The 22,703-nt window shown below is 40.2% G+C and overlaps 1 protein-coding gene across 1 annotated transcript in view; it reads right to left on the reverse strand.

Annotated features, from left to right (window-relative positions):
- The window catches only part of LOC110975618 (uncharacterized), an 81,997-nt gene extending 59,685 nt beyond the window's left edge, over window positions 1–22,312 (reverse strand). The window contains exons 1-2 of the mRNA XM_022228224.2: window positions 21,081–22,312; window positions 1,069–1,263 (exon numbers count right to left, since the gene is read on the reverse strand). Coding sequence (XP_022083916.1) covers window positions 1,069–1,263; window positions 21,081–21,386 — 501 coding nt within the window. The 5' untranslated portion in view covers window positions 21,387–22,312. The remainder of the gene's footprint in view (window positions 1–1,068; window positions 1,264–21,080) is intronic.
- Window positions 22,313–22,703: the final 391 nt, after the last annotated feature.

Genomic DNA, 22,703 nt, shown 5'->3' on the forward strand with positions numbered 1-22,703 from the left:
TATCCCTCAGTGACTTGTGTAATTCCTGTACTGTTAAAGATAATGCTAAACACCTTCTCACTGAGGTCGAGTTCGGGCGGTCTGTTCTTGACACGGGTTTCTTGTTCTCGCGCTCGAACGGCGGGAACATGACTCAAGAACACTGTTCTCGGAACAGGATCACACACCACCTCCTTGTCAGGGTTTTACAGGAACACACGGAAAAACTCGTGAAATTGTGATTTTTGAACAGCTGCAAAAGTGGAGAGATGGCTTCCAAAGCCATAGACCATGTAGACAACGGGAAGTTTTGCAACATTAACATTAACATTAATTATTTTCCCAAACACAGAAATGAATGTTCCTGTTTATAAAGAAAAGAATTCAACCCATCTAAACCTTAACTTTCGAATAATGTACATGGACGCCGCCATGTTGCATGTTGTTTGTTTCTTCCCGGCGTTCGAGCGGCCGACCCACAAATAATAAATCAAACTGTCCGGGAACATATGGAAACAAGCCGCCGGAACTCAGCCTGAGTGTTCAAAATTTCACTCTCAAAGAAAACAACTTAAGACAGCACTAAACGCACCTGACTCTAAAATGTCCCTAAAAAAATTGTTAGGGGAAAAATCTAACATTCAAATGACACTGAATAACATAAATGCCTGAAAAATCAAAATTCAAGCTTTCTCTCTCCCATGAAATTTTTCTATTCTAGATGACCATGTCACCTCTGAATAAGGTGTATATGCACTGTGCTTAAGGCACGTATGGGTTCTGAACCAGTGACTGTTTGGTCTGCAGTGCCACCCTCATCACCCAGGTGTACGCAAGCCTGCGAATGTACCAGCGGGGCCCGGGCCCTTAAACTGCCCGGGAGATGGCTTGGCCCAAGAGGGAGCCCTTCTGTGACATTGTGGGGCTGGACGGTTACAGGTGCAGTAACCGTTCAATTCTCCATTCAATTTTCTGAGCTATTTTCACAGCTGTGGCACACAGGGTACACAGTCTGCTATAAGTGCCAACCTAAGCTACAGTATAAGTACATGTACACCACCACCACCAACACATCAAGAATTCACTTACCAGCATGAGCCAGTCGATGGGAAGGGATCGCGCTACATTCGTGGCACGACAGAAGAGCAGGCCGATGCAACAGAGGAGAGATAGTACCGATGTGAACACAAACACCCGGAACTTCCAGGCTGCAGGGAGCGCAAGATAATCACTGCCGCGGTAACTGATGTTCGTTGAGCATATGAGGGCAGTCAGTGTGATTACCTGGGACAAAGTAACAAAACAGACCTCTGTACTGGTGATGCTGCATTTGTTTTTATGCGCTTGCTTTCGTACATGTGTACTTCAGTGGACCACTAGCGCCCGCTGTCCTTTCAGTGTCCTTTTTACAATGGCAAAACTGAGTTCACAAGGTTTGATTGACAGAACATCATCCAGTATTAAAGTGGATCAACATCCATATACCATACGATATACATGTATCATAAATTGTGAATATCAGTACTAAACAGGTTTACCTGGCAAAGGGATATGGTTCACGCGCCAGATACGGTAGGCCATCAGTTCATGCCTTCCTGTGACGTTATATACATGTGCAGTACATGTATCTGCAAAACTTTCCAGAATATTTTTTTCTTAATTTTCACAGCAGAAAATTATCACCCCAAAAATGTTGGAAATATTGCAGAGTATTTCCAAACAAGCTATTTGTTTCTTTCTTTCATTTATTTATTAATTTTTGTTGGGGAGGAGTAAGGTTGGGCAAATGGTTTCCATGCATAGTTTATAACTTGCTCTCCTTTTTTATGCTTACTAAGGTATGAAACGGACTTTGAATTTCTGAAGCGGAATTTTACGAAATGGAAAATGCCTGTTTTTGGAAACGGAAAAAAGGTTCACTTTAAAAGCGCCCTCACTTGTCCGCATATGCTTTGTCGGTTTTGGATGTGTAAAATGTACACTTTTCAGTTCTCCCAACTCACAAAAGATTCCATACAGTCTACATTGAAGAAGAATAGGCATACACAAAAAGATTCTGAGAAAAATTCATGGTTCTTTTAACCATTCAGTATCAGGTAACAGGGTCTTTTTAATAAACCAACTATTGAACTGAGAGAAAAGATATAATGAAAAGAGATAAAGCTGCACATGTTGCAATTTATCACTGACTCATAAAAGGAAAGAACAGCCCCATCAATTCTGCCAACACTTGCCAAGTCCAAAACAAATTTATCTCTGAAGTGTATAAGTATATATTTCTGATTTCTAAGCAATTAAGTCATTCAAGTTGGAAAATACACTGGCCAGCCAAGCCCATAAAAATGGTTTACAAATGACATGAAAATCAACTCCACAGTCAGCACACATTGAAGCCAGTGAACCTGACCCAGTGACCTGATAGCAGTTGCTACGTTTTTTTGTCAAAAAGCATAAAACATAAATAAACATGTATGCAGGTTAACAATTTTTCTCCACATCATGTGGGTTGTATTTCTCACACAAAATAATTGCTGAAGCTGCACAAGGGGGAAAGACCCTACCAGTCACCTTCCACATACACTGGCACATTTTTCCTGAGAAAAAGGCAGTAATGTTTCATGCCTACACCACAAGGGAACAAGGAGGGGGATGTGTCGCTGAATATTCCTCCACATGTTCCTCCAGCTTGAGCCTTTGGGAGAATAACTCTTGGAACTCCACGAAACCTGCCCAACCTCAGTAGGGGGTAATAGCACTTATTGAGAGCCCCAGCCTGTGAGCCGCCAAATGTGCACAAACAAAAAGTAACTCTTCTCCAGGACAAAAATAAACAAAGTCTGTACTGGAGACACAGGTGCAGCTTTTATAAAATTTAATGTCTGGACCTCTGGTGTTCACAACATCAGGAGGGAGAATGAAGAAGAAGCTTGAAAAATAATCTGCAGACAGCATGTCAAAGTGTTGAACATCATACAAATCGTCACCGTTTTCACAAAGAGACAAAAGTCTCAACAGAGAGTAAAAACTAGGTTTCGAGAAAAATCACATTTTTATTTGGTCTCTTTTTCAAAACGCTCATTCCCCAGTATTTAAATTAGCATTTCTTTGACTTGACCAATGCTAACAAAGAAAGAGGGGATTAACCTTAAATGAAACAAAACTAAAACAAATATTTACAGAATCAATAAGAATTGTTTACTTTGTAAACAAACACTTTTGTATGTTTTGGCAGAAATTTGTGCGATTTTTGTCTCTGTGAAAACAACCAGCACAGTATACACTTTTGCCACTGTGCTTGCCAGGTGCAAAATTGTTACATTTGTATACATTTTTTAGTCAAATTTGTAAATCTACAAAACAAGTTTTGTCAATGGTTTTGCCCTTTATTGCTAATGCTGTATCTATGGAAGACAAGCTTGTCTCTTCATGAAAATCAAAAAGCAGTTTAATTGAATTTTGCCCCACAGACTGATTTCAGTAATTTTTGAAAAAAAAAATGTCATGACTGTGGGCATTTTTGTCTCTTCATGAAAACAATGATGAAATTTCTGGAATGTTTTACATCTGAAGACAACAGTTCTACATATTATATACAAAACATGATTGTTTTTTATTATGTCAGCATGTGTGACTGAGCGCTAGGCCTACACTTTAAAATATCAAAGCCTTTACAATGTAAATGCACACAACTGTGATGCATCAAGTAGATAATAGGGTTCGAACAATCGTAACCGCTCCTGAAGAAAGTTTATCAACTTCATTAGAGTAAAGTTTGCATCTGATGAACACATACATGTAGGCCTACAAGTGAAACCCAGTGTTTCAACATGGGACAATTCTGAAAATTGGTCAGCACTGACTGAAAATTAGGTCAAATTGGGAACCCAGATTATACAGAAAATATTTGTGTTCATTTCATCCACATTCTGTCAGCAAGAACAATAATAATATGAATAACCCTTCATCCCAATGTGTTCTGTGTGAAAAATCTACACATCCTGTACATCTAATCATGGCACAATATAACAAGAGCCACATGGCTGAATACGCATTTCCCAAGCCATGTGTTTTTGAACTGACTCACTGCAGATAGCACTCAATAATTTACAAGGAAAAGGCTGCACCTAAGCCTAAATAGCCTTTAAAATACAAAGTCAAAAATGTTTTGAAACTGATGAACAGGTTTCCAAATATTCAGTTTGAGAACCAAAAAATTGAGGTGACTCTCCAGAGTGCTACTCTAATTATGCCACAGTGGTTATCCAGCACTGTTACCAGTACAATTGCCTGCATACAATGAGAACAGTATTACATGTGCTGCCAACAGGCATGCTGTGACTGGCATTCAGCCACTGTGTGTCCCCATCAGCCAAGGTGACAGCCCTGTTGACAGCCCTGTTGTGACCTGACCAGGACAACTCAAACCACCAGTCATACACAAATCGCCCACCATTTGGTTCCTGCATAAATCAAGGCATCCTGTCACTCAATTCCCCAACATCCATCTCTGTCCAAGCTCTCTGACCACAGTACAGCCCTGCCACCCACACCAAGCCATGCCTAGATTTACACAGATTACATAACCCAGGGCTAACAACAGCCAGATGTGGGCATTCCAAATGAGGCCAGCTGTCAATGGGGGGTTCCCTGCACCTGCACCCAGCCACTACCAGCTTGGGTAAATGCCCAGCTGGATTCCCTTAGAAGCAAATGCAGTAATCTGGGAAATTAGGACACTTCACTACACTTGGGATTTTCATACACCCAATTACAGCCAGCATTTAAGGACAGGGGGATTGTTGCGTTTCCTGACAGAGGACAGGTGGTGTGTTATTTAGGTTGTGTCTGGAGGTTGTCTGGAGTCTTGTGGAAGCTGTGTGGATTAGACCAATCAAGCTCCAACTTGTGTTGGCCTTGCTTGAAAGTGCAGTGACAACAGTTAGATGTGCCTCAACTACTGGGATGAGCTTATAATGAGACAAAATACAGACTTGGTAAATCTCGTTTACTGGTGTTCAGGACCCATGTCTACCAGAACCATGAAACACAATGCACTAGAGACCAAATGTGACGCTGCTGGCAATATTTATGCACCCAAAGATAGCCATTTGTCCAGCTGCATATGTGTACATGTCTCTACCATTCTCTCTAATCCACATGGATTAGATAAATACTCACAGAGGATGCATGTGTACAGGGATAGCATGACAGTGAAATATCCCAAACGTTGTTATATGCAATGACAAAAACAATTTTATCTGAATCTAAAGCATTCCTTAATATTTAAAGAACTTGAACAATAAGCAGAGAAACGCAATGAGAAACTGACATTCCATTTCTCTGTTGTATTTAGAACATCCGCATTGCAATGTGATAACAAAATATGGCTAGGTATTTCTTTAACTCGTGTGGTTTTAAAATTTAGAGCTATATTTCATGTATTTGGGAAAACAATTTGTATTTAGGAATGACACATTGAATTGTCAAAATGAATGAAATATTAAGACTGCATTCACTCCCAATCATGAAAAAAAAATAAGCCATAGAAAGGCCAACAAACCAAGTAATCGGCTGCATCAAAGAACACAGCACAAAGCCAATTCATCTCACAGGATTTTCTTCCAGACACCAAAGGGGGTATGATTTTTCCTTTTCACAAAATTTACCTCAAATATTTGTAAACCAGAGCCAAACCTCTGCTTGATCCAAATGTCAAAAATGCTGACCCGGGCATAAGTTACAAACACAAAATGATCAGGCGATATCAAATTCCACTTTGATGACATCACAGAATTTACATGTAGATGCATGTCATCAGATATTCTAGTTGGCCTCATTATTTGTGCAAGATCTTTTGACATTTTTGTGTTGAGGGGGTCATACACAGGTGCCTGCAATAAGCAGGCACTGAACTGCCTCCTTTCAACCGAACCACCTGCAAACTCAGTTTCGGAGGGTGAATTTAGTTGTTTCAATTCATTAGTAAATAGTGACATTTCGAACCAATGTTACCAAAATGTACATGTACGTTATTATGTGTATACCAGTACATGTGTGCACACTGTCAGAGTTACGCTAATTGGTGGGTCTACATGTAATTCAGTGATACTGACCTGCCCTGATACATGCAGGGTAGGAACTTCGATCTTGAAAGGGCAAAGCAATTTCTCCTTTCCAGAGGCCGCTTGTATTAAAAAACAGATTGTCTATAGGCACATTTCAATGGGCATTGAGGCAAAGACCAGGGCTATCAAAGCTATTGCCTCTGATGCCTCCATGAAGTTCCTGCCCTGTCCACGACCATGTGAAGTTTTGGCAGGGACCAATATGTTTGCTTATAACTAAAGTCCAGAGCTTTCTGCATTGTGGAAAATCCCCAAAAATCGCACATTTGGGGGTAGAAAGCGGAAAAGGCAATTCTCGGTAAAAAAAATAATAGATAAATATTTTGATCGTTTATGCACAATTAATCAAATAAATATGAACCCAAATTAGGAATGACAACTCATTTTCACTGTTTAACTCACTTTGAAAGTAACATTTGGTAGCATTTCCCCTCATGTTTTTCCTTTGCGATATTGCAGAAATCGGTATTAATTTCCTCCGGCTCCGGGAGATCACACAGGTCTCTGTTCCCTACATGAACATAGTGCCTAAACATTTTACGGCTTATGAATAAATCAATAGGGACAGGGACCAGTCCAAGATCACAGTGGCATGGTGCATGTAGGCCCTGCATGTATCATTACGCCAAAGATACCTGTAGATGTACGGTAAATGTAGGCCTATACATGTACATGTATGTACAGTCACAGTTTTTGTACACGTATATTAAAATTAAGAAAGCGTAAGAAAGCAGAATTTGACTTTCAGTTTCAGAAAGCAGAAAAATTCTGGAGTTTACTTATAGCATACAGTACACACATGTACCAGTACATGTACATGTACATTGTACATGTACACTTGCATGTACACACATATATACTCTTCACTGTGCAGTATAATGGGCAGTGTACAAAACACACAAGGTATGTTATACACCTTACACACCATGTGTATAAACTGTATATAGCGTAGGCGCATGTGGGAGATCACTGTTACAGATTTTGTTTGTCACTGGCTGGTGGACCACATTAAGAATAAGAAAAGCCCCACGCCTTCGCCAACGCGAATACCTATTCTATTATATGAAAGGTACCGATACTTCATATGATATTATTAGTCAGGATGGATTTTTTAGTGAGTGTCAAAATGTTAACAGTCTTTTAATTATAACTTCTGGTCTGATGACGTCATCTGCTTCAAACTTCACACATGTTGTTTGCGTGCCTGATGTATGCACATACGCATCTAGAGATCAGGGATACCGCTATGTATGTGGTTTGAGGTTTACATGGTATACCATCTTGAAAAGGAGCTGCAGGGAGTTGTTGTCCGGTCAAAAAAAAGAAAGATGGACCACTACAAAATTGCCTATCTATAAAAAACAAACAAACAAAAACAAAAACCATATAGGCCTATAGAGTACATGAAGGTGTAGTTGGTTTAAAAAAGATCCTGTATGCAGTACTCTGCACTAACCCAAGGTCCATTGGTAGATCCAGAGTGCACAGGCCGAAATTAATGTGACAGAGGGTTCACGCATGTGGCTTGTAGGTTGTCAAACCTGGGATTTACAAGGGTGTTGAAAGCCGTTGTGGAACATGTCTGTGACCTTCAGAGGGCTCAGGAATGTACTCTGGCCCAGGCTTGATGTTGCATGTCAAATATTCCGGTAGCATACTGCTGTGGCTCAGGTCCAATGCAAAACCCTGCCACTACCTGTACATGTAGGCCTGCCCACTCCAAAGGCATTGTGCTGTGTACTGAAGTGTACATGTACATTTTACCTGTACATTGTATATGTACACTGTACACATCTCATAATATAAAACTGTAGGCCAGCGATAACAGAATAGCTCAGCTTGAAAAGCAGGAAGATTAATATTTAAAGTGTTTGTTGCATGTTGGGAAGAGGGCTGGGAGGGGTGATGAGGTCACAATAGAAATGTACGATTACATTTGTCATGTACAGTGTCGCACGATGATGTAACCACGCAACTTTAGGAAAAAAACAGTCACCTGATATCACATGATACCTGTACCACGGTGTTCTCTTATAAAGCATACAGATATTCACACCATCTGCATCAATCATACACCAGCCGCATCAGAAACAGACATATCTAAAGTTGTTTAGATCATGTTTCATTTCCAATCAGCTTACGCCATAAAACCCTACAAAAATTAAGGTCACTTGAGGTCAAGACTCCAACCTCATTAAGCCACACGTACATGTAAGTTATTAAAACTTACAGCGTACAGATGCCAAAGAAAAGAGCATCCGTCATCACAAACCATTCATAACAAAATTCAAAGGGTACAAGTGTTCAATTCGCATCTAACAAATCCCCATATTGTGTAATTCCCCAATGCTAAATTCCTGATACACCTGTACATGAAGGAGTCAGACAGCTTGGGCTACATTGTAACCATGTGTGGATGGATAGCATGCCCGATGTGGTGGACACACTGGGAACTATCCATTACATGTGTACCCATTTTATGTACACCGACACACACGTATCATAAGAGTAACCCAAAGCCTTTGTTTAAATTTCTGAACAATACAGACTATGTAGGCCTATACATGTACTGTACATGTACAAGTACACATCCCAGTGGGAAGACTGCCCACACAGTGTACAACCAGGCCTCTCTGGAATATTCCAGAAACTTGTTACTTTGCAGGAATCCATGAAAAACTACAATCTTGGTGTTTTCAAACATGTATCCTCAGATCTAGGGGCGTACATGTAGCAATGGGGGGAGGGGACAACATTCCTCAAAAGTTCCTGGTGCCCCCCAGGTGCCCCAACTAAGAAAAAACCTGTCCCCCCCCCAAAAAAAAATACCACTGACAGCTGGTGCCCCCATCAGTACAAACAAAAATTCAATTTATCATTCTGCAAAAAAACTAGATTCCATACTGCTCCTACTGATATGACAGAATCATTCCCACACGTATAAAAATACATTCCTCAAACATGCACAAAAATATTCCCACTGATCTACATATTAACATGCAGACATAGCATACCCCCTCAAAGCAGACCACTGGCATCAATTCCACATACCTGTATATGTACATGTACCTGTTTGCAAAAACAGCCTATGGCATGAGCAGGGTATAATGCACGTGTATCAAGTGGTACATGAACATGTACATGTATGTACTTGGTGGGGTCCAACATATTGCATCCTAGCCTACTCTACACACACATTATTTCCACATGAGGTTCTGTTTACAACTCTCCTACAGGACAAAAGGGAAGGGGGTACAGTGTCATCTGGTCCACCTTTCAGGAGGACTGTCACTTGGCAGAAACAATTAGAGAGGCCGTTTATGCTGAATTTACATGTCCCCAGCATTTGTAGCCTTTAAAAACTTTAAATATTAAATCTTTGTGTTCTTTCCAAGGCACAAGGTACATGTACAGTACAATAAACAGGGTTTCAGACAGTATCACGTTTCAGAAATTTTGCTGAGTGGACAGGCAGTTTCTGACATTGGTTGAGAAGGCATGGGCAAATAAATTAATCCAGTGGACAAAATTCTGCCCCGGGAGGGTGAGAATTCCCCATCCTAAATAACTGTTTATGTTGACTGCACACCTGTAAAGCAGTACATGTGCTACAGTTTTATAGACCTACACAGGCACTGTGCAGTCTTTGTTCTACAGTGCACATAGCACTTGTAATGTTGTTAAAGGTTACTATACACACCCATGAACAAAAATACTGTGGTTACAGTGGAACGCCGCTATAATGAACATGACAGGGTCCACCCTAAATGTTCGGCACAGCGGTCGTTCGGTATAGCGAAATTAACTGCCAACGTTTCGTTAATTGCAGTGTCAAATAGCACCCCTCTAGTCTAACCGAAGTGCACCCTCTTGGGATACTATAATTTGCTGTTTTCATGATGTTTTGCCATTGCATTCACGTTTGAGGTTTCTAGGAATGTATCTGTTAATTATTTTTGTTTTTTATTAAGTCTTGAGGTGCAAAATTGCTATTTACTTTATCCTTAAAGTCAGGAAGCTACAGCTCAGTATTGATCTCTGATGCATGCTGTGGCGAATCTCGGTTGATTTGTAACTACATAATGTTCGGTAGGTTTTGTGCACAAGATATTGGGAGCCAAGGACGTTGTTTGGTATAGTCGAACGTCCGGTATAGCGGTGTTTGGTATAGCAACGTTCCACTTTACTGGGGGTACAGCATAAAATCTCCACAATCCAGTCCAACATATCCCAACAAAAGAGTTTGTCCCCTCACCAAAATGACAGTCAGGGCATGTGTGCATGTTCACCAAGTGCACGTTCACATAATTGTTGAAAGCACACTGACTCCGAAATCTTGTTTCACATCACAGCAATCAAGACAAGAAATTATGAGGATACAACCTAGCCTAAACAGCTGGCCAAAAAGATAACCTTTGAACTGGGTATTGAAAAGTATATTCTGTCCATATTAATTACTACAGAGCACTAACTCACTGTGTTAAGAGAAGCCTCCTGGGTACATCCATGTTTGTGTAAAAACATATGAAGAACTCCAAATGTTGTACAGCTGTTGGTACAGCTATTTGCACATAAAGCATCGATAAAGATGCATCAATAAAGCACAATCAGATAATGAACATTTTGTTGTGCAAATAATTTACAAACAGGTGTGTGCTGCAGCTGCAGATTAATTTTGCTAATTGCATCATACAAGTAATAAAAACAAACTGTATGTAGCTTGTGTATATTGTTCACTGTTCTTGTGTGTTGCATTTAGAGCAGATCTTTTAGAATTTGTTTTATCTGGTTTCACTATGCTCTACAAATACGTTCATTAATCCAAGGTGTCAAGACTTCTCCAAGGAGGAAATGACATAGGCCTATTAGTGCTTTAGATATTCAAAATAGCTCCATGATTCTGTCATAGATTAAAGGGCGAAGTACGAAGGAAAGGCTGGAGTGAGTAGGATCAAATAAGTGATTGCTGAATATTCGACTTGAAATTCAATGGGATATTTGAATATTCAGCTACACAAAGCTTCAAGAGAAGCAGTTCTTTCTGATGCATACAAAATAACACGTTATGCAGGTAGGTAGTACAATAACTTTGTATTACGGACAATGTAAACGGACATATTTTTCTTTTTGGATAAAGCTTTCAGCAGGCAGTCTGATCACAAAGAAGCTGATTCCCCCCCCCTTTTCATTTGCATTGCACCTACAAAGATTTGAATCGAAAGACTGATAACCGTACAAATATACTAAGTATTTAGCATAAGCCTATGAAAAAAGTGGCCTCCCATATCAGAGCCTCTCCATCCTACTGGTAAGAAAATGGTTGGACACTGCAGCAGGACAATTACACCATATGTATTTAAAACAACATTTTTGTGTATCTGCAATTTTACTGATTCCAAATTACGCGGTTACACAAAAATGCTCTGGTTGACATGCACGCCCAACAAAAATATGCTCAATATTTATTTGCCGCTGATTTGGTTATGCTGTGGCTGACCATGTGAACATGGACAACATAACATTCTCATCATTCTCCTGGTAAATATACACTGGCAATCATCCAAACCTGAGGCCCACAAACTACATGTATGTTGGAATGAATCTGGAACACGTGTTAAAAGGATTTCCTTATCGAAACTCTTCTGACGGACAGAGCACATTTGGGTTTTCAATTTAAGGAGTGTTATTTCGATCAAGGTACAGATACGTGTAGTCGGTATTTTCCACGTTTTGTTTGATGCCCTTTGAAAAGTGTGTGGAGTGGCATTCTTTTGAGCAAATGTCTCCCCATGGAATCCATGTTATTTTAGGGGTGGGAAATTCAAACTTGTGGATTCCCCACCCTGGATTATACTCCTCAATACAACTCTCTGAGAATGTCCACAATCCCCAAGTTACTCTCAGATACACTAGCTACTTGGAAGTTACACTTTCACCAAGAACATTGAGCACTTAAATAATGTGGAATTTCAATGGAGAATTTCATATGTTATTTTTTAAGCAACCGAACTCCTGAAATGTTCTTCTCAAAAGATTTACTTACAATTCAGTGATGACTGATACAGTAATGTTGAAACTTTCAGAGGGAGGATTTGGATAGGTTTTTCTCCTCCTTTTAAATTCAGGTACACTGTTTCAAAATTGAAATTGCCTACTTACATGTACAAAAAAAATGAACATTATTGTAACAACTTTTCCCATAATCTGTCCCTTTTAATAAAAAAAGGAGGGACAGTGTTGACCTCATCTATCGCATCCAACTTGATTATTTACACACAAAAAGTTTTTTATTTTGACAACTCTGCAACAAACACCCAATAATGGGTCTCAAATCATACAAGCACTAGTCCTCAGACCCCTACATGTTTATTATTGTGGGCCCCATTCAAATGCGACACGCACCCAAATTAAGCCACTCGTTTGCCTCTTGGAGGTCGTGCCCTGGCCACTACTGCCTTGCACGAGGAAGCTGTGGACCCCCGTCATGCCTTCCCCCAACTTGACATGACAAATTGAATGAGGGGTGACCCCTGCCCCTCTCCTTAGTTTACCAGAGGCAGTTAAAGGCAGGGTGTGGCAATTCTTTGGTGCTTGAGACAAGCAGATGCATCTAGACATATTACTGACTCAGCACTGAACTTGACGCTGGCATCATGTACTGCCAATTAAGTGTCGATACAGAAACACATGTGAGTGGGAAGAGCTATTACGCACAGTTCCAACTAACACTATGCCTGCAGACCAGCAGCCCAAAATACAGAAAATCCACATCAGTTGGCAACTCAGCATAAATGTCCAATATTACAAACATCTGCAACTTTTTACCTGATGCATATTTATTTGTGCTAAAAGTGTTGTAACAAAAAGTGTTGTAGTTGAGACCATCACAAGACCATCAAAAGAACAACACAAGACCCAAAGCCTTAATTTAAATCACAGCAGCCATTCAAATTGACTCCAACAAAAGCATTCCTTTGTCATTTTTCATCCTGTTACTTGTGATTGGTTTTGTGACTAGTCATGTGATTGGTCTTGTGATGGTCTTGACTACAACACTGCTAAAGAACCCTCATAGTCCTCCAAATATCCCCAAAATTTCCTTCCTGATGTGGCAGGATCATCAAAAAATTAACATGTGAATTCCATCTTTGGGGCAATGACTCATAATAATGGAGGAGACAGCATTATTCTGGTTGCACAAAACATACTTGTGCATGCTCAGACTTGAAGTGCATATACCGGTACATATGCAATTCAGTCAAATCAATGCACCCCAATTTTCAAAGAGGTCTATAATGCGTGTATACATGTAGCACCCGTCCACGAGCGTGATGCCACCACAGTGACATACCGGTATTTGACCACAGTAATGGTGGAGTAGATGAATTACACGACTGTATATCCATTATGCATGCTTAATTCCCTTTTCTTTTGAAATACCTGCATTACTGCACATGCAGCCTACATGTACATTCTCCTAGCCCTGCCGTCACTCTTTGTCATCTTATAAATCTATGCATTTTTCGTGCAGAAAATGCTACCTCAGTTTTCTGTTTCCCTACGACTGTAAACGTACATGTATACACATACACTGTGCAACAGACTGACCCGCAGTTTTTATGTTAATGACAAAAGAATATGATTCATAACAAAAAACACCCCAGAGCTATACAATCAGGTGACAGCCATTTACTGGACTGCACATAAATGTAGATGAAGCAACACTGTCAGGATTCCTCTATCACTTGCTGCTCAGAGAGAGAGGGCTTTTACACAGACAGAAACTGTACCAGCATAAAAGCAATACATATAGTACTCATTTATTTACAATGGTGTATTTCTTGTTAGCATACATTTACGCATAATTTGGCTTAGTTTTTATTCTGCTGGACCCACAATATCAATTCAGCATCTGAAACATCTGAGGTCCTGGTGTTAAGGATGGCATCGTTTCCTCTCACAGCCCTTTCAGTGCAACTGCATAGGCTCAAAAAACTAGTAAAAATATCGGTACATCTATTTACACACAGGTCTCCGAGCTCTATAGATGCACTGCATTCCTCCTTAATAGTAATATTCAGTTCATGCCGCGCCATGTCTGTTCAGCATACCCAGCACACCGTACACGTACTGAATGATTTGCCCCTTGCAAGTGAATGATAAGTCACAGGCAGGTTTGAAGAGAGCATTCACACAATTTTTAATATTCTGATGCAAGTGAAAGGTGGGCTTTTCTATACATGATCCGTGTTCATCTTTAGACAAAACACATAGCCTTAGTTGTTTCAGTGTTCTTCAAACACTTCTCAGCCTATGTGAGATTGAATAATCTGGAGTTGGGTACAGTGAATTTTGTTTCTAATGAAATCAGTAATGAAATACATTTCAAGAGAATAAAGTTGAACTCATTAATGCAATAAGACAAATAATATAGGTGACCGACTCTAGAAAAATGGGTAATAAGTCGCCAAAATTAAGGTTATGAGCTTTTGATATGGCTGGATTCTGTACATCAAAAGCTACAATTCGATATATGAATGACCCCTGAAGTGTGCTGCGTTCCAGAGATATTCAGACATTTGCACATCCACACTTTCAGATTCAATAAAAACACTTTTTAAGAAAATGCTCATAGAATGTAGTGCTTGGAAACACAATGCTATATAGGATTTCCTACTTTTTCATCAGTATGCATATCTATAGTCACAAATTCTGAAAATATAAATATTATAGAGGCTATTAAAGGAAAAAACACAAAATCAAGTTTTTGAAGAAATTTTGCCCTCTCCAAATAGAACAGGCCATTACAGTACGTGTTCTGGCATTGCGTGACTTATTACCGTTTTATGCAGAGCCGGTCACGTATTTCACCACAGAGAATTCCAAGTTTTGGCTGCTGCAAGGATCGACTGACAGATGTGCATGTAGTAAGCAAACCTTACATGTAGTTATACACATATCCAAAACCATCCTCCTTGCTGCCCCATCCACAAAGGGAGGATTGCCACATTATAAATTTATCACCACCACTGAGAAGGGGCGAATCATGGAATTTTTCCAGGGGGGAAGGTCAGGCCAGAGATTTTGTTTAATGTCTCATTTTCATGGACTAAGGAGAAATGATGGTGAAACATTGTACATGACATACATTGTTTAAATTGGTATTGATACACTTACTGTTTTATTATTTTCACCATTTTAACCTTTTTGCGGTTTTCTGTCTCAGAGCAAGGGGGTGATCCCCCCCACCTGCACTGCTGAGGCAGTCCTTTTATGTACTGTACTGTACCAAAGGTAAAAATGCCAAAACTGAACTGATCAAGAAAAAAAGAAAAAAAAACTTGGGGAGTAAAAAATGTGGCAAAACCATGACATACATGTAAGACCTGGAGCAGTCAACACAAGAGGGGAGAGGAGACGGGTGGGCAAAATCCCAAAATTTGTACAATTTTCTAACTTCTGCATCCAGAAGTGAGCTCACTGGAAGAAGGGCATGAATATGTGAGGTGAGCAGTTTGCACCTTTAAGGTCTCCTAGGCACATGTATCACTCAACATCATGTCAACACTTGTACAGAATGATTTCTTGTGCACTTGTTCATCCTTTTTGATGGGGCCACTTACATGTACACATATGAAGTCTAAAGGTAAAACGTCTTCCGAATGGAATGAACAGGAGTCAACTTGAGGACATGTCAACAGACTTTTGGGAAAGGAATATGCATTGGTGCACGTAGAGAACATGCCAATGAGAATGTATATTTATAGGCTAGTTACACAACTGTATACACCGTATAAAATGCAGCAGGCAACACGGACGTTTTACAATTGTGGGCCTCCAAGACTTTGCAACGCATTGATTAATCACAATGCGCAAAATCTGTCAACCCTCTCTAAATGCGCATTGGGTCGACAGATTTCACGCATTGTGATTGGTCAACATGTTGCAAACTCTTGGAGGCACACTACTGTACTCCTACTGTATCCTACTACAAGATGAATGTATCAGGGAGAGGCTATGACTGAGGTATTTCATCTCAGTGTTTTAAGTTTTCTGCCTCTGAATGAACATAACGCCGCTCTCGTCTAGCTTAATCAGTTCGTGTAGGAGGATGTGCGTCCCACATTGTATTTGCAGGGATGGCTGATAGGTTGCCAGCTAAGCATTCCAGTCTCCAGCAGTACACATGCATAGTTGCACATACATGTAACTCTCATTTTCCATTGTATTAGTGACACACATCCCATTCATGTACCCTAAGTCTATGGAGGCAAATCGCGTGTTGGAGCAAATATCACTCATAGTGTTTCTCTCCACCTCACTGCAAAATATAAGGTTGCAGTGTAAATATTTTTCAAATGACTCTCATGATTCTCTGTGGCATGTGACTGTATTTGAACAGTCGGCAGCCCTAAACTGTATCTTGCCGGTTTGGAAAGTCGGGTTTTTCAGCCCAAAATAATGCTGACTGCAAGACATTCACTCAGGTTTAGCTGGCAGAATGACCACTGTGTACAGTAGAACGCTGCATCATGAACTCAGACCATGTCATGTGTTGACCACTGTTTCTTCGCCAGGCATGTGTGATTTACCTAAACTTTTATTACTGTTATCATTAGTGCTAAACACATTCCCCTTACATTAAAGGAAATGTTCAATGTTCAGTAAAAGTGCACAGAATATTCAGAAGGAGGTTCGGTATACCCCATTGTTTTTACAGCAGCATTCTATTATATTCTTTTGCAGAATTTTTTAAACTGACAAGTTCACAGTTACATGTACAACGGTGAAGAATGGTGATAGTGTTACAGTGCGGCACTTTAATTTTGGATTTTTGCCCTGTCCGATGATGTGTATTTTAACACTGTATACTCAGTGTATGCCCCCCCCGAAGGCTTTTGAAAAAACCACAAATGTACTTGGGTACGACTCGAACCCACGCTCTCCTGCTTGCTAGTGCAGATGTCTTAACCACTCGACCAACGAGCTTGCCAGTGGCACTGGCACTGTTTATATGCTTTCATGACCAAAATATTGGGGGTCAATTGTAAACACATTGTATACACTGTGTTCATCATTCATCAGTTAAGCTGCAGTGAGGTAGAGAATAGCAGCCACATGTGCTCTTCCACTTCCACCTCCCGTGGCTATACATGTTAGTAATCAGTCTGCATATATCTGTACATGTGCAGGCACTGCAAGTAATAAAACCATGCTCTTCAGTTGGTACCAGTACTGTACGATCAAGTCAATAAGCCATTTGCGAGTTAAATTTGAATAACATCTTGTGCCCTGTGTTTTCTGATTGCACATAAACATAACAATTTGAATTCCCTATGCCTAGTGATTGGGGATAAGCTTTTGCGTAGCAACCACCATCTCTGGAATGGACTGGTTCCTTTGTGCCCGTCCTATCCATTGAAAACAGAGTATTGGGGCAAGGCGTCTCTTACACGTACATGTATGTAACTAAGCAAAAGTTTGCCTCAAATTATGCAGCAAAACAGTATCGAAAATTCGAATTGTTACGTTCACATGAATTTTAAGAACTATTCATACTCATATGTAACTGGCAAAATTGTTTGCTTTTCTTTTCCTGTGTTTTTGCTGCTGGTGGTGGTGATGATGGTGGCAGTGAAGTGGCAGTGGTTGGTGGGAGGGGGACTAAAAAGTGTCCCTAAAGCTGATCAACAATGATTGCCAGCAAGCTGCTGGGCCTACATGTACATGTACGTATGTGGCTTGCCGCAACCAGCTCCCATGCAGTGCATCAATGTCCAGGGGAATACAGTTTTCAGCCCTGTCAGATGAAATCGGGGTCTAGGAAACCTTCACCCTTTTGTGATGAGGTTAATGCCTCTCTGGGGAGTCCCAGGCCGCTAGATGGGGAAAATATGTAATCATATACACAGCACATACAGGCTCACAAAATACAAACAACTGCTGCTGAATCCACATTTACTCAAATTCCACTTGTTTGTATTCTGAACCACACTTGGTGATCTGGTGTGGGTTTTTTATTTCCGCAAGCTGGCCTGCAAGTGGGAGATAAACGCATTCAGGCGTGCATGTGAACACACTCACAACCAGACGCACTTGATTAAGGACTGATAGCAATAACAGACATGAAGTGATACTGCATGGATTATTTTAGCACTGTGCTTTCGGCAACACCTTGAATTAGACCAACAGCAGTTTGTAAATAAGCATAGACAGTGAACTATCTCATGCCTGTTGTAGCCTGAATGCAAGTAGGAAAGGATGACTTGGAATCAATAAAGCAGATCCTAAAGGAACCTACACACATGCTCAAGTACACCCCAAAACACCGGGGCAGACTGAGGATTTAGAAACCAAGACAGCAATGCTGCAATAAGCCATTTGCGAGTTAAATTTGAATAAAATCTGGTACGCTGATTATCTGATTGCACATAAACATAACAATTTGAATTCCTCAGACTAAAGACACTGTTACTATACCTCATGATTCTGGGCAAGCTTTTGCACAGTGAGCACCATCTCTGGAATGGACTGGTTCCTTTGTGCCCTTCTTATCCATTGAGAACAGTGTATTGTTGCAAGGTGTCTCTTTCATAACCAAGCAAAGCTTGCCCTGACTCACAAGGTATAGCAACAGTTGTTTTAGTATGGAGAATTCAAGTTGTTACGTTCACATGAATTTAAAGAACTCAGTGTGGTCAAAGTTAACTCCCAAAAGGCTTATTGTTTACATGAGCACTTTGTGCATGGTTGAGCAGGCCCTAAAGTGACAATCCTGACTGTAGCATGTACTGTTTTCGCATTTCAACCCTTCCACTGCTTGTATTTCATACAAAAACTACTGTCAACTGCTTACTGACTACAGTGACTTGAAATATACAAATACTTGAAAAGATCATTACAGGGCCTGAAAACTGCATCAAAGCATAGCTCTATGATCAAGTGATCTCTTTCTCCAAGGCTTGTGTGACAAGCTGGCCACAGGTGTTCAGGAGGCAGTACATAGCCATTTGAAGCAGCTGACGGCGCTCGTCAACAAAGACACTGTATCATAGCCAGCACATAAATTTCAGCTAAAAAATGCAATATTGGCAGAGAGAGGGGGACAAGTCGGGGCAATTTTTAAAGGGAGGTGACTGCAATGTAGATTTCAAACTTTTGAGCGCACAAATATGTGAGCAAGTAGCATTAAAATATGTTGAATGTGACTTTAACCCAGCACTTTATACAAGAATGTACTTTCATATTGTCAGTATATAACTTGCTGTACTGAGTGCAATATGTGCAGTATCACAGAGCTGGTTAATTCCAGAAATTAGGGGTCCAAAAGTGTGACCCTTTTTGGGTCCCTGTTACATCCGACCTTTATTATTTGACATGGAAACATCACCGGAATTGATTTCAAACTATTACTATTTGTTTGGCAGGTAATCTGCATTAATTCATCACTCTTGGAAATTAGAAAATGTGTTCTGAACTTACAAAATTATGTAAGATATAACTGGGACACGAAAAAAAATGGACCCCTAATTTCTGGAATTACCCCTATGAAAACACATGGACACCATACACTTTGAACTGGTTGCCAACGACCTTCATGAGGGGCATGTGTATGCTCAAATTTCATCCACCTGTTCTGCAGCCAATTTCACGAATCCTGTAACTTTGAACCATGCCTAAGCCTTGCGCCAGCCACAAATTTGTGCCGTAGCTGTGCAAGAGTTCAAAAAAGGTAGCCTAGCTGCACCACATTTTAATAATATGAAATTTCTTGGACGAGGACGACAATGACTCTTACAGCGGCTGTTCCTTTCCAATATAACAACAGTCATCAAGTCGTCGAATCCCCTCCGCCTGTCATTTTGAAAAATTTTTGTCTTTGCTTTGTCGGAACCAGACAGAAAATCTCACAGTTCTCTCACACCCAACAAGTTTTTTATTACCTTCTACAACAAAGTTGTACGTTTCTCGTACAAGCCTAGTTCAGTTCAGCAACGATGAGGCTTAACCGAACAGGATAAGCTAGTCAAATTGTTCATTTTTGCTTCTTTTAGTACAACTTACGCCACCTAAAATGAAATCGGTCTTAATTTATAGCACAACTTAAGCAATAAAATGTAGTGTAACTGGAGTTAAGCCTATGCTATAAAGTTTTCTGAAATTGGCTGCTGAAATAAAAGTTGGACATTGAATATTTTCTAACCATTTCCCACTCTCAAAAAAAATGCAAAAACCCAAATACATGTATATGTGAACTTCAAGACAGTTTAAATTAATATTAATGTGATGTTTCTAAATCAGAAAAATTCTGCAAATAATTGTGTCTAATTTCACCTGTGTCACAGAAACCGCATCAGCAATTTGTTACAGATTTATCAAGTTGGTAAGAAAAATGCCCCACAAAACTTTGCAACTCATGACAATGAACAAACAGCTTTCATCCTAATTTCCAAAGACAGCCAACCACTGTGTTAAGAAAATCTGCCCAGTCAGCAACTCCATGTTCAACTCAGTCATCAAACTTTACGGGCCACAGTTCATCTTTAAAATCAAATTTATTATCAATTTAATTAATTAAATGGCTAACTGATGTCACTTCCTTCCGGTGTGTTCACATTAAGTTTTGGCTAGCTTTCTGTTAAATTATGCATTTCATATTTAAAGCTATTTTCATTCTAAATCGTCTGTTTGTCCCTAAAGTTGCACTTTTCTAAAATGAGAAAGGAATACATCAGACATTTTTGAAAATTGAAACCAACCTCATAGAAACACCTAGTAAAGTAGGAACTAAGATGTTAAACTACTCTAGAAAAATTTAATGGATCCAACTGAATGTTAAGCCCGCTTTTTATAGCACTATGAAAAATAATCTTTGCTTCAAGTCGAACTTAAAAGTAGCAAAGTGATGATACGTCTGTAAAACGGTGTAAATCCAACATTTACACAAAAATAAAGGTTTTATAATAAATGACTCACCAACTGTAGCATCTTCATAATTCCTGGCAAAGTTGTCAAGTAATGAGGTTCCCACCTCAGATAAAATCGGTCCCTTTGCTGCTGAGAGGCTGCCCCGGAACCGGCTTGATGATCACGAGGTGGCAGGCCAGACCGGGACGAGCTGAATTCGACACCTGGATCATCCACCACCGCCGCATGGTCTGCCTCCGGGAGATCGTCTTGCTCCTCGACAGGCCTTTCGTCTCCCCTTGCCAGTTGGAAACTGTCCGGAGAGTCGGGAGGTTTTTCGTCTGGGGGTATTTCCTCAGTCACTGGTTGATACATTTTGTTGTACAAGGAGAAAAGGGTGGTTTACAGGGAGCAAATTTACTCCGCGACGAATACGCCGCCACAAAAATCAGCCGCGGACCACTGCAGCAAAAGCCCGCCAAAATTCAGCAGGTGTTGTCACGCGGCAAGGTTCAATTCATTATGAAATTCGATAATTTCGAGTACAAGACCGGGCATGTTATTCGTAAAAATCATTCGTGTATTTTTTTCTTTCAAAAGAAGATTTCTATAGAATTTTGCAAATTATTCTCTAGATGAAAAAAAATGAAGGAGGCAAACAGCTAAAAGCTTTCAGATTCGGCCGAAATCTTGTAGTTTTTGTAATGCCACAAGTACGTTTGCGACTTCATTACTCCTCTCGACACTTTGTTGGCTAGCATATCATCTGTTGTGATGCAAACTTAAAATTAATTTGCCGTTTCTGAGTATTTTTATTTGTTTATTCCAAAATGTGTAAGAATTAAAAATTCATAAGCGAGACTAAAGCTTTGCAGAAAATCGGGCTTCGTCATTCCAAGAATTTCGTGAGGGCGGGCTTTGGTGCTTGAACAGGGTCATTGCTCGCTCCAGTGTAAAAAATAATATAGGCACAAGGCAGCATGCGAAAATACACGGCATGAGCCTCAAGACACAGCAAGCACGTCGCGTCGGTGTTGGGCTCTGCGTCTGCTTGGGCGACGCGCAACCGACCGGCCTCCCTCGTCCCTCCGCTTCCCGACTCAGCGCTTTCTCTTCGGGCGTGGCACTTTCCTATCCCAACGGGCACAAAGACAATATCCCCGGCAAATTCGGTCCCTCCAACTGTCTCCAGAATCGTAAAAATCCAAGGAAATGGCACCAGAATCGAGCAGAATTGCGAGCAGTCGGCTCGCACCACCCTCGCACGGAAACCGGCTCAAACGGTTAACCTGCGACCGATCTCTGGCCTCGAACCCGTGCTTTTCAATCTACATACACAACACAATTAGAAATTCACGTAATTAAAAAAAATAAACAACACCCAACAAAATTGCCTAAATTTAAAAGACAATAATATTTTTACTCTAGCAAATATTTTTTTGTGCAGACAAATACAATTTTTAGTGAGTTATGATGTTTTTAAATGTCAAAAATACAAACGTACTGGACGAGTCTATGAAGTTTACGTTAGTTTGTTTATATTTCTCTACTCTAGTAATACAAACTAGCCGAAGTATTCATTTTCGTGCTTTGCGGAGGGATTTTCTTGAAGGCAGTTGACGTCTTTGGCCTAGAAATGACGTCTCGTAGTCATATTATTGTTACTCGTCAAAAATAACTAAAAAACTGGCC

Source organism: Acanthaster planci, linkage group LG06 (genome assembly GCF_054643075.1).
Source record: "Acanthaster planci isolate LZ-2023a linkage group LG06, COTS_SCS, whole genome shotgun sequence".
In the NCBI taxonomy this organism is placed as follows: domain Eukaryota; kingdom Metazoa; phylum Echinodermata; class Asteroidea; order Valvatida; family Acanthasteridae; genus Acanthaster; species Acanthaster planci.